General features: G+C 47.5%; 1 protein-coding gene across 4 annotated transcripts in view; it reads right to left on the bottom strand.

The window, feature by feature from the left end:
• RapGAP1 (Rap GTPase activating protein 1) overlaps positions 1 to 15,478 on the bottom strand; it is a 307,901-nt gene that overhangs the window by 13,268 nt on the left and 279,155 nt on the right. For 3 of the 4 annotated variants that reach the window (XM_065451481.2, XM_065451489.1, XM_065451504.2), the window contains 4 exons: positions 6,071 to 6,236; positions 4,934 to 5,239; positions 3,878 to 3,942; positions 2,257 to 2,594 (listed from right to left, as the gene is read on the bottom strand). In XM_065451481.2, the coding sequence (XP_065307553.1) occupies positions 2,257 to 2,594; positions 3,878 to 3,942; positions 4,934 to 5,239; positions 6,071 to 6,236 (875 nt within the window). Of the gene's footprint in view, positions 1 to 2,228; positions 2,595 to 3,877; positions 3,943 to 4,933; positions 5,240 to 6,070; positions 6,237 to 15,478 lie in introns of all 4 variants that reach the window. The other variant, XM_065451496.1, reaches the window with a different exon arrangement.

The following is a 15,478-nucleotide window of genomic DNA, read 5'->3' as shown; positions in this document are numbered from 1 at the left end:
GGAGGAAAGAATCCGACTGACCGGCCGTATGGCTACAGAGGTGCGTTGCCGATGTATACCTTCTGATTGCGACCTGTTAACGTATATGCGTCAGTCAAATTTAAAGCGACGCATTTAATGAACGCGGAAGCTTTCTTGCTTTCTGAATATCACGCTGGAACGTGTCGGCCTGGCGTTTACGATAAGAAACGCCAAACAGTGTTGCATCCTTGCCTTATCTTATCGGCATCAGTCCGCATGCACAGCCTATCGCAACAAAGTATCGTCCAATCAGCCGCCGGCTACAATGGGCGACTGGCCGTATTGCGGTATAGCTTTGCGTCAGGTCAGCGACGTATTCATCGCCAAGATTTAAATGTTATTTTGTTCGACAGTTTCCAAAAGTAGCCTTACACTTAATTAAGGACAGATAAATGAGATGTAACGATTTCAGCACCAGTAATCGGTTCTCCGTGCGCACGGAATGACCGCGCACGTATATGCAGGTCAATGCCGACAAGCCTAACAATTCCTTTTTCCATCGTATTAATGTCGCGTTGATAACCCTGCGTTTAGTGTTTTCTTTCCTCAAGTTGCAGTGAAGTAAACGGGTTCTTTATACAGACGTTCTGATACAGAAGAATCAATGACTTAGACAGAAGCGGCAAAGATGAAGCGAATGTGCAGGCGATTCCTCACGCCACTGGTTGGGGTGACGCAGGCAGTGTTATTTTGCAAGGTCTCACGATGTAGTCATACAGGCCTTCCTGCCATACTGCTCAACACTGAACGCAATTAGCCACAAGGCCGGATAACAAAGCACATGCTCGCAAGCTCAGAACCGTGCACTGAAAATTATCTGGTCGTAACAAGGTTTCTCCGTCTTTACACTTGCGCTTTAACTCCAAAATTAATTATTTTGCAAAAGAAAGTGTACAGAGTTTGAGAATATTTTTTATTCCTCCAAATTATTGTGCGGTTCGTTCAAAACATAAGGATTGAAAAAATGTAGGTGCTGTTCATCTCTCATATTGACCCAAGATATCAAGCGTAGACATCTATCCCGAAGAAGAGACTTTCTTCTGCAATGGTGTAAAGCTTGAACGGATGATAACGAAGGAATCGAAAGTATTGAAGAATATGTTCAAGTGCCGAAACTTAAATACAGGATGCGAACTGAGTTGACAAGCGCGGCTCGCTTGAGTTAATCAATGTAGAAAAAGCTGTGACCCGGGCGAGTACGGCTCGTCCTTATAGAGATAATGGTACGGACAACGAGTACGAGTACAGCTCCGGCTTGGTAATTAAAGTGTTCTCTAACGAGGAACCACATATTATTTGCCGGGGAAAGGGGCGAAACGGATCCGGGGAAAACAAAAAACGCCACGACGCGTGAAAGTACAGTTTCCCGAGATATAATCGCAGTGAGAACACCTTCAAACGGTGCTATCGGCGTTCAAGAACTACACACTCGCAGCGGAAATCAGAAGACAAGACAAAGGAACACAGCCCTTTTCGTTGAAAGTAATCCTTCGTTTAGCATGAATGCTAGAAGGAGAACTGCTGTTCCCGCGAAGCTCGTATGCAAATCAGCCACGGAGCTCGTGCACGAGCTCGAGAAAAAGGCCTATACGTGCAGAGGGGCAGCATGCGTTACTTTTACCCACGTTCTAATTGCGTTCGCGTGCAGTTTACAACGTAATTTACATTTGGCCGACTTTTTTCTTAGCACCCGGTACCCGGTTAGCTTTGTAATTAAAGAAATATAGGATGAGTTTCACGTCGAAAAGCTATACCTGCGCTATGGAAGGCTATGGGTTAATTTCGACTCCCTGCGGCTCATTAATGTGCATCCAAACCTAGACGCATGGGCGTGTTTGCACCTCTTTTTTTTTTTTCAAAATGCAGCAGCCGCACCCGGTAATCGTACTCACGACCTTGCGCTCCACAGAAGAACGCCACAATCACTGAGCCACCATAGTGGGTAACTCACCAGCTCTGGCTTTTTCCCCCCATGATTTCGAAGTCCTAGCGTGAGATAAACGGGCGGTGCCAAAAAAAAAAGGCGTAGAATGATATAAAAGAAATAACTTTAATAGCTAACGATTGGGTCATTGAACAAGCACAGTGCCAGGTTCCAACTTAGCAGTGCACGGTCGCTGCGGCAGCAGCGGAAAGCGAGCAGGCAGCGAGAGGAAACGGGCAGCGACAGGAAAGCGTTCGTGTACATGCATCGGGAGACAACCAACCAACGTGCAGAAGCGCTAGGATAAGCACCCTCGGCGTGCGGTCCGCCTCCGCTGGCCGCTGACGCCGCCGTGGCTTGTATGAACAGGGAGCGGGAGTTCCTGGACGGGATCTCCGGCGGCGGCATCATGCTGCTGGCCGCGCTGAGGCCCAGGTCGGACTCGACGCTGTTCAGACTAGACGTGTCGGACTCGGTGCACGGGAAGCTGCCGCAGCCCGACTGCTGCAGCTGAGAGCCCTGCTGCTGGGCCAGCTGAGACTTGGCCATCGAGGGCGGCGTCTCTGGGCTGGACACCGGCGTGGTGGGACTGCTGTTGGGACGCCGCCGGCTCATGCCCAGCAGGGAGGTGACCGTGGGAAAGTCCAGCCTGTCGATTTTTTCGGAAATCCGGATATAACTAGCGCCGCTCGGGCGCGGACGTGCGGCACCAAGCAGTCTGTTTGGCGACACGCTTTAGCTGCCTACGCGGGCGACAACATTTCGCAGCATACACGTCGCGTCTGGCACATTAAGTGGGGCAAGATAAAGCCTCACCGTGCCAATGGGCCTTCGGTATGGAGATCGCGATGACGTCAGAACAAGCTTTGTACGTAGCTATGCGTCGGCTCGCAGGGCGCCATCCTGTGTCTCCTCGCCGCTGCGCTCGCCGCCTGTAGGCTTCGATTTGTTGCTGACTTCTACAGGTGAGGTGGCTTTGCTCTCCGCGCAAGCCACTCTTTTGAGGTCAAACGTTCACCCACGCGGCAGAGGCTGGCGGTAGAGTGTGCGATGAACGCGACACGATCAATGCGACCGCTGCCTCCCACGAGTTCCGTGGACACGACGTGCAGGCAATTCGCAACGGAAAGGACACAAGATGGCGCCCGTGATCCGCTTTTCAGGGTGCTTCGACGTGTCTGCCAGACTGTCGGCGTGGGCAGAAGTCCGGCAAACCTCCCCTGAATGGGTGCATGGCGATGGACTTCGCTACTGGTTACGACGTTTTCTGTGTGCGATATCAGTCATGACCACATTTGCAATAAAGGGCCCACAGAGTCTCCAGGGTCGCGGTGACGGTGCTTCGAAACTGCTGCTCCAGGGAGTGCAGTATGCAGCGCTGTGGTTGCTGCTTCGGCACGTTAGTGAAATTTGTTAGTTGTTCAGGCAGGCCAGTTGCTTTGTTAAGAAGGTCCACCAGGACGCCATAACAAATGCACGTAGCATTGAGGCAGAAGCACGTAGCATTAACAGGTAATTGACATAACGAATGATGCACTGTGGTTTTCTGAAATAACATTAGTTCAAACTCAGAAACAAATGCATTGAGTGACAAGTCGGTGTCGGTGGGCGTTAGCCATTGCACCAAGATATGAACTATAGTTAGTCTATATTTGAAGATACGGAGGTGCGACAAAACGACGCTTCCGAACTATACTGTTCGACCGCATCAGGCATAGCGTGGCACCTGAAAGGAAGTAACGTTTGAAAGCGGTGGTCTTCGTTTTAGCATACGTACATGGTTCAGAACACTCGTCTGCATGATAGTCGTTCACGGGGGTTCACGATTCGAAATATAGAAAGCTGTTTTAAGTATAGACAGTTATTGGACTACTGAATATTCTTGCCAGATTTCCCGACATAATGAACGGAAAGAAATCATTATAAACTCACCGCCGGCTGCTGCTTTGAGATGGCGATCCCTGGTTGACGCTTTTGGAACTCTGGGCTTTAGGCGTCTGAAGTAAAAACGTGACTTCTTTGGTAACAGTGCAAATAGAATTCAGACACTATAAAGACGTACTTGATATTCGTGGGATGTTGAGATGAAGTAGGATATAAGTGCGTGCGGAGGAAAACCTAACTGCTATTACAATTCTTCAATTACCTACCCTTAATGCCGCATCAAACTGACCAAACAAAAGCCGGAAAGACGCGGTTAATGTTTAAGTCTATCACATCAAGTGTAGCTCAATTTACGCAACTCTGCGTTTAGCCTAGTTGTCCCGTGGCTCGCTAAGTCCCAGCTAAGTGCCAGGGCTCGCTGCTATTGTGTTAACAACAAATGGCTATCATACGACTAACTGGCAGGGCTAGATTTTCAGCGCAGGATAAATGGCCCCAAGCACTTCCTCCTGGACTTCATACTCGAGTGTAGACCTCATTCTTACCTATAACTCTACATGTCTCTCTTTGACTGCAAACTCACGCAATCATACTGGAAAGAAATGTCGAAACGACAGCCTTTACAGCGTTACAGTTAGCTCTGAAACGCAGTCTTCACTGCAGCGTGACACAGCTTGAAACGAAGCGCACTAACAGGCTAAAATGTCTTCACCGCAATACGTCTGGCTTGAGGTCAAGCGCTCAGTACGCAATGAAAGAGTTGAGTTTCTTTATTAGGAAATAAAATAAATGAAAACGATTTTCTGAGCACTCAAACAATGAGCTGATATCCTCTGTACTGCCTATCACACGGTCTGAAAATTCTTGCTATGTACCTGAGCTTTGCGGGAATTCAGCTTTTTGGAAATCTAGTGTCGTGTAAACTCTTAAGGCCGACCGTAGGCCTCGTTGCAGTAGTCATACACGCAAACCCTTTCTAGCACGTTACGCTGCAACAGCGTATGGCTAGATACTCTAAAACGCTATAAGAAACCCTTCTGTCGTTTTCTCTGAACCGCGCGTGTACGAGGGGAGGAGGAGGAGGAGGAACAGAGCGTGACTGACCCCAGTGGCGAGCGGCGTGTTCTCGCCGATGACGGTGTTGGTGAGGCTGCTGCTGCTGGCGCTGGACGAGGAGCGCTTGGCCAGGTTGGACTCGACGGACTGGCTGCGGATCTTGACGCTGAGCGCCTTGCGGAAGAAGCCGTCCAGGAAGCTCGCGCCACTGGCCACGGCCGAGGCGCCGCCGTTGGTGGCCGCGCCCTCGTCCAGCTCGTCGCCGGCCACGAAGCTGGCGCTGCCGGAGAACTCCTGCGTCTTGCCCAGCAGCTGGTCGTGCAAGTTCTGGAGCAGCGACGACCGGGTCCGGGCCTAGAGCGCGGTGGATACGAGAACGGTTCGCTTGTTCGCGCAATACATCTTGCAGGTGCTCATAAAGTGTACCGAATTAGTACCGCATGCCAAAGTTGTGACCGAAGGTCACAAATGACGAGCTCGTGACACACGACACAAGACGCGTAGCGGAAGATAGCTGGCCGTTAAGAAATTTACGAAGGCTTTCAGTGCAGCGCAACTAGCGCATGAACACAGAGGAAGAAAAGGACGTGCCTTATCCACAAGATAGTGTGCGCCCAATTTCTAGTTGCACTACGCTGAATGCATTCTCTACCGACAAGCCCAAATCGCAACCATGATCGGCCCTGAGGAAACTTATGCAACCAGCCCTTAAACGGGCACTTCGAGGCAAGCCTACGGGGAACCTATGCGAAGGTCGTACAAAGTTAACATAACTGCAAGCTTGTCTTCGTCCTCGTTCTTGTCCTTGCCTGGATTTCGCGCTGTGAAGTTAACGCCGTGGATTACCGGTGCTCATGTAGCGTCTAGACTCTCTCCACGTTTCTTTCGCTGTTTCCCCACGTCATATAATATGAACAAACTATCCAAACGTCGCACCCGTTCGCAATGGGTCCCCATCTAAAGCCCTGTCTCAAACCTTGCCACAACTACAATTTTGTTGTAGGACTCGAACCCGCAGCGTCTCTTCGCAAATACAGCCTGCCTGACGACTTCGTCGACTAACCGACGTCACCAAATCATAGCTTATCATAACACGACCGTTGCAAAATTTATAGAGTCGCAATCCGAAAGTCTAATTTGTTTCAATGTTTGCGGCCCTTCAAAGCAGGGAGAAACTCGACTGACCTCTAGCCGAGCAAACTGCTCGGCCCGGTACGCAGCGTTCTCGGCGTTGATGAGCTTCTGCAGCAGGAACTCGCGGAACTCGGGTCCAGCCTCGAACTCAGCCGGCACCGGCAGCTTTGGCTCGAAGAAGGGAACGTCCAGCCGAGCCGTCACTGCCACCCGGTACCTGGGCACGGTAAAAAATTGGCAAATTAAAGGCTCTGTTTGCGTACAGACATCCATTTCGTAATGCACGGCCTGAAACTCAGTACGGCTACTAACGCGGGAGGACACGCAAGACAAAACGACAGGGTGCAAAACTGTCTGGCGCGTCCTCCAGTGTTGGTAGTGGTATACTCAATTCAACTCGGCGCACTACAAGGTGAATGAACATCAACTATAGCTCAATTACTCAAGCGTCATTGCTCGTGTGCAGACAATGTGCGGTGCACCGAGTCGATAATTCTTTTGCGACATCATCGCCCAGTGACGGTTTGCTTCATGACATGGCAAATGGATACTGACGAAATCCGCAAGTATCACCGAAAGAAGAAATGGTCATTTACCGGAGAGCATAGCACGCAGTTACAAAGGCAACTCGTACGGTTTTCCGAGATTGAGGGCTTCGCAGTTGAAGAAAAATTTTGTCCTCGTTCGGGGATCGCACCCGGCAGCAACGCTTTTCCTGGTCAGTCGCTCTTCCATCTGAACTAAACAGGAGGCTAGCAAGCTAGCGGAGTGATGTCGAATGGGTCGACAAACTCGAACTGTAGCGAAACTGAACGTCGCAAATCGGCTGTGTGGAAATTCGCAAGGTTGACGAACTTTGATGAAATGTCGTCGTTCACTCGAAGTTACACGAGCAACCCACACGAGCCTCCTTTGTAGCTTCGCGCTATTCTCAGGGGGATGGCAATTTTTCATATGCGCGAACGCCATAGCGTTAAGAAACTCGTGTCGCAGAAAATCCGGGGTCAAAAGTCGCATCGTCAGCTATATTTCTGAGCCACATATTTTCCTTCATTCCATTTATTATAGACAAGAACGGCACCGCGAGCGGCGCTGCTGCGCCGGCGTTGAGAGCGCCGCATGCGGGGCAAAATTCAACTAGCGGGTGTACGCCTCTCCCATCTCTCGTTCGCACCGCCTTGATTGCCTCTTGCACTGTGCGTGTTTGGGCACGTTTCGTACCACGCGCGGTGTGTGCCTACGTGTGTGCGTGGACGTTTTATTCGAAGGGCGATGTACAGTCTGTTTCACATTTAGGGGAAAACTCGGAGCGCATTGCATCAGGCCCCGCACACTCTCAAGTTCTATAGCGATCGCCACAGAGGGCGAAATATCAACCGCGGCGCGTTCCAGCATAAGCGCGTAAGTGGAGCTACTGTAATTTGGTCGCATACTTAATTTGTATCTTTTCTGCTAGGGGCGCTCAACACGGCTCAATATTTGATCTATAAATGCACACATAATAACCGCCAAACATAGTTAACATGTAACTTTATGCAAAACAGACAATTGTTTTTATTGAACTTACGTTATTAAAGCCTGTGCTTTATTACTTGAATAAAGGTTTTGAGACCTCACTGACGTGTGATAAGCAGCAGCCCATTGGTATCGATTGCAGTCCGTGTTGTTTATCGATTCGAATTGTACGGCGGTTATATTTGCGAATGGGTTGGTTCTTGCTTTTGTGCAGCATCATGCAGGTTCGTCTTAATTAGCCAACAATAATATCTCAGCCAGTTTATGCATCCGACATTCGATAGCTGCTACCAGACAATCGTGCTTAAAGACGGTGAATTTTATCAGCTACGGCGTTTCACTGGCGTAATGGGTACATACACGGCTTCCGTCATCAGTGGTCTGCCGCGTCTAGCCGCGTAATGACGGGTTGCTTGAAAAAAAAAATGTGCTAGCTAGCGTGAAAACTCGTCGCTGGAACCGAGCACAGTCTGTCTGTAAACAACCCAAGGAAGCGGATTAACCTTGCAGCTTCTGGGTGTGTGCACCGGCGAGTCAAAAAAGAGTGCTTCGCATTTTCAACTTTCAATTTCTTCGGGTGCAAGGGGGGTAAAACAGATTGCTGTAGTCATTCTTTTTTTCAATGTGGAAAATCATAATAAAGTTATTGCTCTTTAAAGGCAATTCAAACAAGGCTCTTGTTATTTTGCCACGTTGCTAAAGTTCCTAACACGGAGTACAGTGTAAAAAATAAATAGTTTTGGCTGTGCCTGCAAGAATGATACACTGCGATAAATTCACAGCAAATTAGTGCAAGTGTACTTCCGGTGATACAGTTGGGTTAATATCATTTGATGCATAATAAAATTACTGTGTTTATTACTTAGTAGCTGGCAAAAAATTAATCGAGGCTTCGCAAAGCACAGCCTGCACAAGGGCACCATTGAAAGAAATGCCGACTCAAAACAGTGTTGTGTGTGTTTTCTGTCATGGAGCGTTTTGTGCACTGTTTTTAGTCGTACATGAATCACAAACTCACCCACGCTTCCACCATAGTAACTGAGGCTTTCTTCTTTTGCCTCCAGCCTCCAAGATGCTGCTCATATTTGATCACCACTTTGGACTCTATTGTCTCTGGACGTGCAAGTCACCAGTGAATGTGTCAACACAGAAGCAGAATCCTCGCAAGGTATGGTTCTGAACAATTCAACTAGAACTGTGATTTGTTAATTTATGGGACAAACTTTTGTTTCACCATTCTTTGCGTGCATGTTTGTCATGGCTTCATGATTTCTCTTTTCAGGAGGAATGACAAAAGAGAGATTATTGATTTGCAAGCTGCCCACGCCAAGCAATAAGAAGCTCAACGGACACCGTAATAACAACAGGTCCTCTTGAACTACGTGCCTCACCATGAAATGTTTGCAAGTTTACCAGATAGAGGGCTGTGCGCCATATCAGGAAAACAACAGTCTGCAGTTTTGTATCGTACTGAGCGGGAAAGCTAAAATTTGACATACAAGCTTGCTTGATTTTAAGGACATTTTATGATATCGGAGAAGTAACAAGTTGAGTCCCGACTTGTTTCTTTTCTCGTGATGTCGCAAGCTCATACTTGGTAATGCACAAATTCTGTCATCTGCTATTTGAAAATCAGATTGGTGGGCATCACCAACAAGTATCACATGCTCCTTCACAGCGTTAATTTGTTACATGAAATTGCAAAGAATTTTAAAGCCTTCAAAACCGCTCAGTGCAATTTTGAGGAAATGATGCTTCATGTTCACTGAAACTCTGGCAGTCACTCTGCACTTTATTATTCAATTTTTTATTTAAAGTACGCTCAGGGCCGTATGCCATTAAAGAGGGGAGTGGTTACAAAGCACTAGAGTAAAACAAACAAACAAGAGCAGTGAGTTTTGGTAATACAGTAATTCTTCTGGTTACACAATGTTAGCTAATGTAGTGCAAAAAAAGTTTGTTATCGGTGATGGCTACGATGCTTGAGAGAAGGTGGTTCCATTCCTGAGATGTACGGGGGATGAAAGGTTGAAAGAAAGACTTCGTGTAGCAAGAATCAATCCCTTCGTTACTGCGATGATCGATGGAGTTTGAAATGTACTTGAGGCCATGGTATGAAGCCGTCGTGAAGTGTGGTATGACAGAAAAGTTTATGAAATAGCGAAACATGGCGACAAGCTACGGGAATAAGTGCTGGTTAGCTTCATTAGGGTTATACTCGCGGTACGGTTATAATTAGAAAGAATGATACGAGCAGAGTTATTTTGTACTAGTTCAAGTGAAGTAGTAAGACTAACGCGACTGGGATCTCATATTGCAGATGCATATTCAAGTTTTGAGCGTATTAGCGTCTTCTAAAGGTGTAGTTTTAAAGTAGACAGCGCTTTGGAAAAGTTGCACTGTAAGTACCCGAGCAGGTGAATAACACTGTTGATGACATAATCTATATTGGTCCAATTTAATTTATTTGTAATGTGTACACCAATATATTTGTAGTACATGATGAAATCTAAGGGATCATCGTTAAGATGGTAAGTGATAGGGTTAGAACTAGATCCGGATATTGAATTTTTCATTTGCAAAAATTAGTAACTAGGCTAGCCCTGCACCATAAGAAATGGCTAGAACAGGCAACTTCACACAACTGGCCTCAAACATGACGAACCAATAAAATCAATTTTTCTTTCTCTTCAAACAGCAGATGACATACCTGAGGACAGTGTGTTCACAAAAAGTTTTTCAAATATACTTGAAGTTTGGCTTAACATTCAGCCAATCAACAGTGGATAAGCAAGGGAAGCCTCAGCGTGGGAACTTATCTTCGACACCGCCCTCACAAATATGTTTGATTTTTCAAACGTTGGCTACAGGCTTAGGCTTCCCTTGCTCACCTCTGTTACTCAAGTGACGTGTTCGTTTCCTTGTAACCTTTTTTGCATTGTTTGAACGCGCAAACCGAGATGCTTTTTCAACATGAAACCTTAAATTGCATTTTACAAGGATCCGTGAGCATTAATTGGGCATACTTATATGTTTATTTAGTGTCCTTGTTTACACACAATATTGGCAGAGGTCCTTGTAAGCACTGTCGTCTCCATAACGTTCCTCGCCTTCCTACGAGTACTCCACTTGTGACAAAGCATTTACTCCTGCAGCTGAACACTAAATGTGCAGTAGAAATATCAAGAACACACATTATGTGATCTAAAATTTAGCATAATGTTTTTTTTTCCCTCTAGACTTCGCGCCTATCGCCAATGTGTTATGAAAACAATGCGGCATTGCAACTAGAGCTTACCTTACTGACAGTACATGTTTGCTGAGCACTTCTTATGTTTCTTTTTTTAATCTAGCTGAAATTGTCGAAGGCAGACAACATACATATAGTATGGAACACGTCAAACAGCACTGTATGCAACACAAGTACTAGTGTAGGCGAGCACAATATCGTTGTCCTTGCTTTAGCGGCACGCCAAACGCGATGAGAAAACTTCGCTCGAATTCAGCTTTCAATTCCGTTAAATGGATTACTATCTGTGTTTCTGTATGTTGTAAACTCAGTAACTGACAGCTTTAGCTCCACCTGACCTGTACGAAAATTGTGGTCCTGTACTGCTTCATTCACGATTGACAACAACAAAGAATGTAAGCTTACTTGTCTGACTTTTTTTTTTGCCAGTTGAGGCCTCTCGGTCACCTGGCGACATAATAAAGGTATCGATAGTCGTTTTAGAGTATCGTACACACGAACACCGCTCCGAAAGCAGTAGCAAATCACCCAAAACCAGCGAGCGAGCAGCACGGCACAAACCCCAACCACTAACGGATCTGCCATGTTGCTCACTACGTAATGATGATGATAATGCTGCCAGCGCCATCTATAGGTGGCATACTTTAATTCGTAATGCCAACGCTACTCTTGTATGCGTTGCACTGCGGAAGGTACAGTTTCCCTTCTCTAATTTTGTATAACTGTTCTGTGTTGATATCGTTCCGCCAGGACGTAACTTGACGTGTTTGGAAAAAGTTTATTTCGACAAGAGACGATACGAACACTGAGTCATAATCACGGCACAATTCCACCCGGACGATAACATGTAAGAAACGAAACACAGCGCGTTGTCAACGTAAGTATTGTCCGAGTCCTCACGCACCAACATGTAAACACGTATACCCACGGAAAGGCACAGTTACACATAAACGAAATGTCACATGTACAAAATGATTTTCAATATATACAGTGTACACAATGGTTATATACAATGATGATGTGATAGAACACTTTATACACAATTTTGAAGTAATGTGCACGAGATGTGTATATACAAAAATGATCATGTATACGAGAGGACACACACACAGAAATCACGGGCACCTGCATTCTATGTGCATTAAATGAATAATTCTGATGGTCTGGCTGCAAGAACCAGGCTGGACGAAAATTCAGCCATACGCGTCCATTAGCGACCGACAGGAGACGACATGACCACTGTCGAAGGAACTCTTCTTCTCCAAGGAAGAACAACTCCTCCGACAGACACGACAGTAGCTCAGAGTAGAGCCTCCCCACAAGTGGAAAAAGAGCGCGGTGACGACGTCCCATGGCAACTGCCTCGCACCGGTTACGCCATAGTCAGAAGCCCCCGCAGCAATTAATAGTCGCGCGAAGCGGCCAAACTTGTACCGTTGTCAGATGGGAGGAGGACTTGGCACCTTTGAAGGCACCGCGTCCATGAGCATACATATGTCATCAACCCATCATCATCCAATACATTGACCCCGGTACTCCCCCACAACCCGGGTTGACTGGGTGGGGGGACTTGGTTCGGGCCAACGGTCCTTCCCGTACAAGGGGGCTGTTGTGGTGCAGCAACACAAAGTTACCGCACGCAACACACAAACAGCCGTGCTGGTCGTACAGGACTCGAGCCTGACTGACCTTCGGACTGCCTCGGTGCAAAAGAGGCCAAGGCATACAACCATGCAGAGCACCAAAGCCGTCCGCGGAGCAGCGCGACCAACCAAGGGTGCGCCGCCACCGGTTCTAGCTCTGGGTTCCACTGAACCAAACAAAACCCCGTAGATCGACTGGCGCACACGCCCGAGTCGAGCGACCTTAGGAGCATGCATCATAACTTAATGGAAAGCTTTCCGCCTGACTCATCAAAAATTACCGCAGGACGGGCCCACACTTCGAGAAACTTCTCGCCAAACTTGACATGCGGTAATGTTGCTATGCAAGTGAGAGTGATGAATTCAAGATAGACATGAAGACACCCAGACCTATACACCCAGGCCTTCCATATGGTGCAAGCCCTTAACTGAACTAATTGAATTTCTCAAGCTAAAATACGTAGAAAAAGCGTAAACAACGACTTGCACACAATATATGCATATGATAGCTATTGGGCTGTAATTTTACTATTGGACAAAACAATTTTGTTAGGCAAAAACTTAAACATATCTCTTCATATATACAAACCGGCCGCGGCATTCACAGACCAGCCGCGACATCCGCCATTTTGAGCGCGCCGGTGCGATGGGCGTCTTGGGGGCCACGTAGCGGCGCGCGCGGTTTCTCGTATCAACTCCAGCTGGCGCTCGCCTCCGCCGCATCGCGGCCCACGAAAGAGGCCGTCGTATTACATGCTTTTACCACAAAGCTCGCTCAGCTCGCCTTCGTGCATAGCGCTCGCGGCAAACGTTTCCAGGCAAACATTAGGTTACGTACGCCCCAGTTGCTGGAAAGCGTGAGAGGCTGCAGTCAGGGATATTTGAATGATATCGCGTTCCACTATTAAAGGCGAAGCTTTAGCGTCCTCCAAATTTTTTTCTTTGTGATGTATATATCCGATGGAAGTTCTGCGATGGTTGGATTGGATGGATAAATCAATAAATGAATGGCAGGTTGGGCGGACGGCTACTTACCTAACCTACAATGAAAATGAGGACACCGCGGTGTTGCCTTCCCGTGACGTCACGTTTTGCAGCCTTGTACAGTTTCGCCCCGGCCGTGAGTGGTGCCATGGTGAAGGAACCGACTCGTTGCTAGCAACAACTATTGCGACGCCAGACGCGGCCGTGCGAGTAATAACTGCACGTTTGCAGACTGCATGGGTCCCCAACATCATGCGCAGTCAGCCTATTAGGCCTCATCGTACGTCCGTACAACGTGACGGCGCCTCTTCTCGCGTCCGCTAAAGTCATCCACGAAGGATACTAAACAACAAAGCAAAAGCGAGGTTATTGGCCACTTTTAAGCAATAAGCACGAGAGAGAGAGAGGGAGCATTGGAAGCAGTGCCACGTGTTTGTTAAATGCATAAAAGGGTTCAGCTGACTAACAAGCGTTGCACCGCCCACTATCTGCGTCGTCTCGTCGCAGCGCGGCGCTGTTTATACAAAATGTTAAGTCGCGCGTCCGTTACGTAGCTGGCTCTTTGCGAGCGGGAATTGTAATGTACACAATAAACGGGTCACTAGTTAGCGAACACTTACCGGATGTTCGTTCAAGCAAGCAAGCTCAAGCTGTGTTTCGGGTCTGCCCCGCGCACGGTGCAGTGACTCCGGCACAATTTTATTTTTCGGCACTAAGGTCCCTCTAGCGTACGCGAAAAGACGCAACTCCGTTGGGCACTTATAAATATAAGACGGACGTCTTAGTGCGCCCAAGGAACACCGGCAGCAGCGGTACCGCGCTTGCCCAATTCGCAAACTACCTCCTATAGGTTCAGTTATATTAGGCGCTTGCCGCGCGCTCTCTAACTTTCGGTGCACTGTTTCCAGAATTTTCCAATAAGCGAGAATTCCTTGTCCGCATATTGCAGCAATGGAAGGAACTGCAATGGCGTTTTGTCAACGCACCGCGCAGCAATCGATTTCCATTCCTGGCCCAGATTCAGCGTCCACATTTAAATTCGCTCGTCTGAACTCGCCTGAACTCGGAATGATCCGACGAATATTTGGCGAGAGCACGGTCCAGCGATTGCGAATAATCTGTACTACATTCAATAAAAGGGTTCCTCTCTGCTGGGTCATTGAAGCAGATAATTTCGTCGTATTGCGGCACTTCACTGCGGAAAGCATTTATTTCGGCGCGACCTTTGTATAGCTTGTATTTTGAACATTACATAACATAATACAGTCGTGCGGTGGGTTCCTTAGAAAAAGGTGCGCCCGCTATATAGCCTAAACGGCTCATATTGAACTCGAAGGCGAAAAAAAAAACATGAAAGGAATTCGAGAAAGGAGATCTAGAAAGGAACCATTAGCCTGATATGACCAAGCAATCCAATAAAGAAAAAGAAAAAAAATAGCAGTCAGACAGCGTGGGTCGTTATAAAGGACTGAAGAACACAGCGAACTACGAGGATGACCTTTCCAATCAACGACAAAAAGAAATCCTCTCAAGTAAGAAAATATCGCCAATACATAATGGTACTGGTACAGACAATATTCAGGACGTTGACCCCTTTGCGCAGGCACTCCGAGGTATGCGCTTCGTTTTTCGATATCGCGCACCAGTGGACTCTGGCGGCCTCGAATTTCTCTCTCGGCGGCGGACTTCGGCTGCATGTCGTTATCGTGTTCAAATATGGGCGTGGAACCACATCGGGCGCGGCGACTATAGGGCTGCCAACTTTCCCGAATTTGGCGGGGACAGTCCCAACGTTTGAATAAAAGTCTCCAGTCCCGATTTAACCCAGTCGGGAAGGTCAAAGGTCCCGAATTTCACATTTAAGGAAATTATGAGTAACAATAAATAATAAACCGGGTTTTCTCCTTATATATGACCCTGGCAATTAGATTGCACATTGTTTTCTTGTGTTTTGTTGCATTGTGATAAACGCTAAGGTGGTTTCGCTTTCGTTGTCGTGGTCCTTCAGCATCCCTCTCCACGAGCACAATCAGCACGACAGCAGGACCGCCGTACAACTCAGGCAGG

Source organism: Dermacentor albipictus, chromosome 2 (genome assembly GCF_038994185.2).
Source record: "Dermacentor albipictus isolate Rhodes 1998 colony chromosome 2, USDA_Dalb.pri_finalv2, whole genome shotgun sequence".
Lineage (NCBI taxonomy): Eukaryota > Metazoa > Arthropoda > Arachnida > Ixodida > Ixodidae > Dermacentor > Dermacentor albipictus.
Note: the sequence above shows the minus strand (reverse complement) of the source record. Positions and strands in the feature narration are given on the sequence as shown.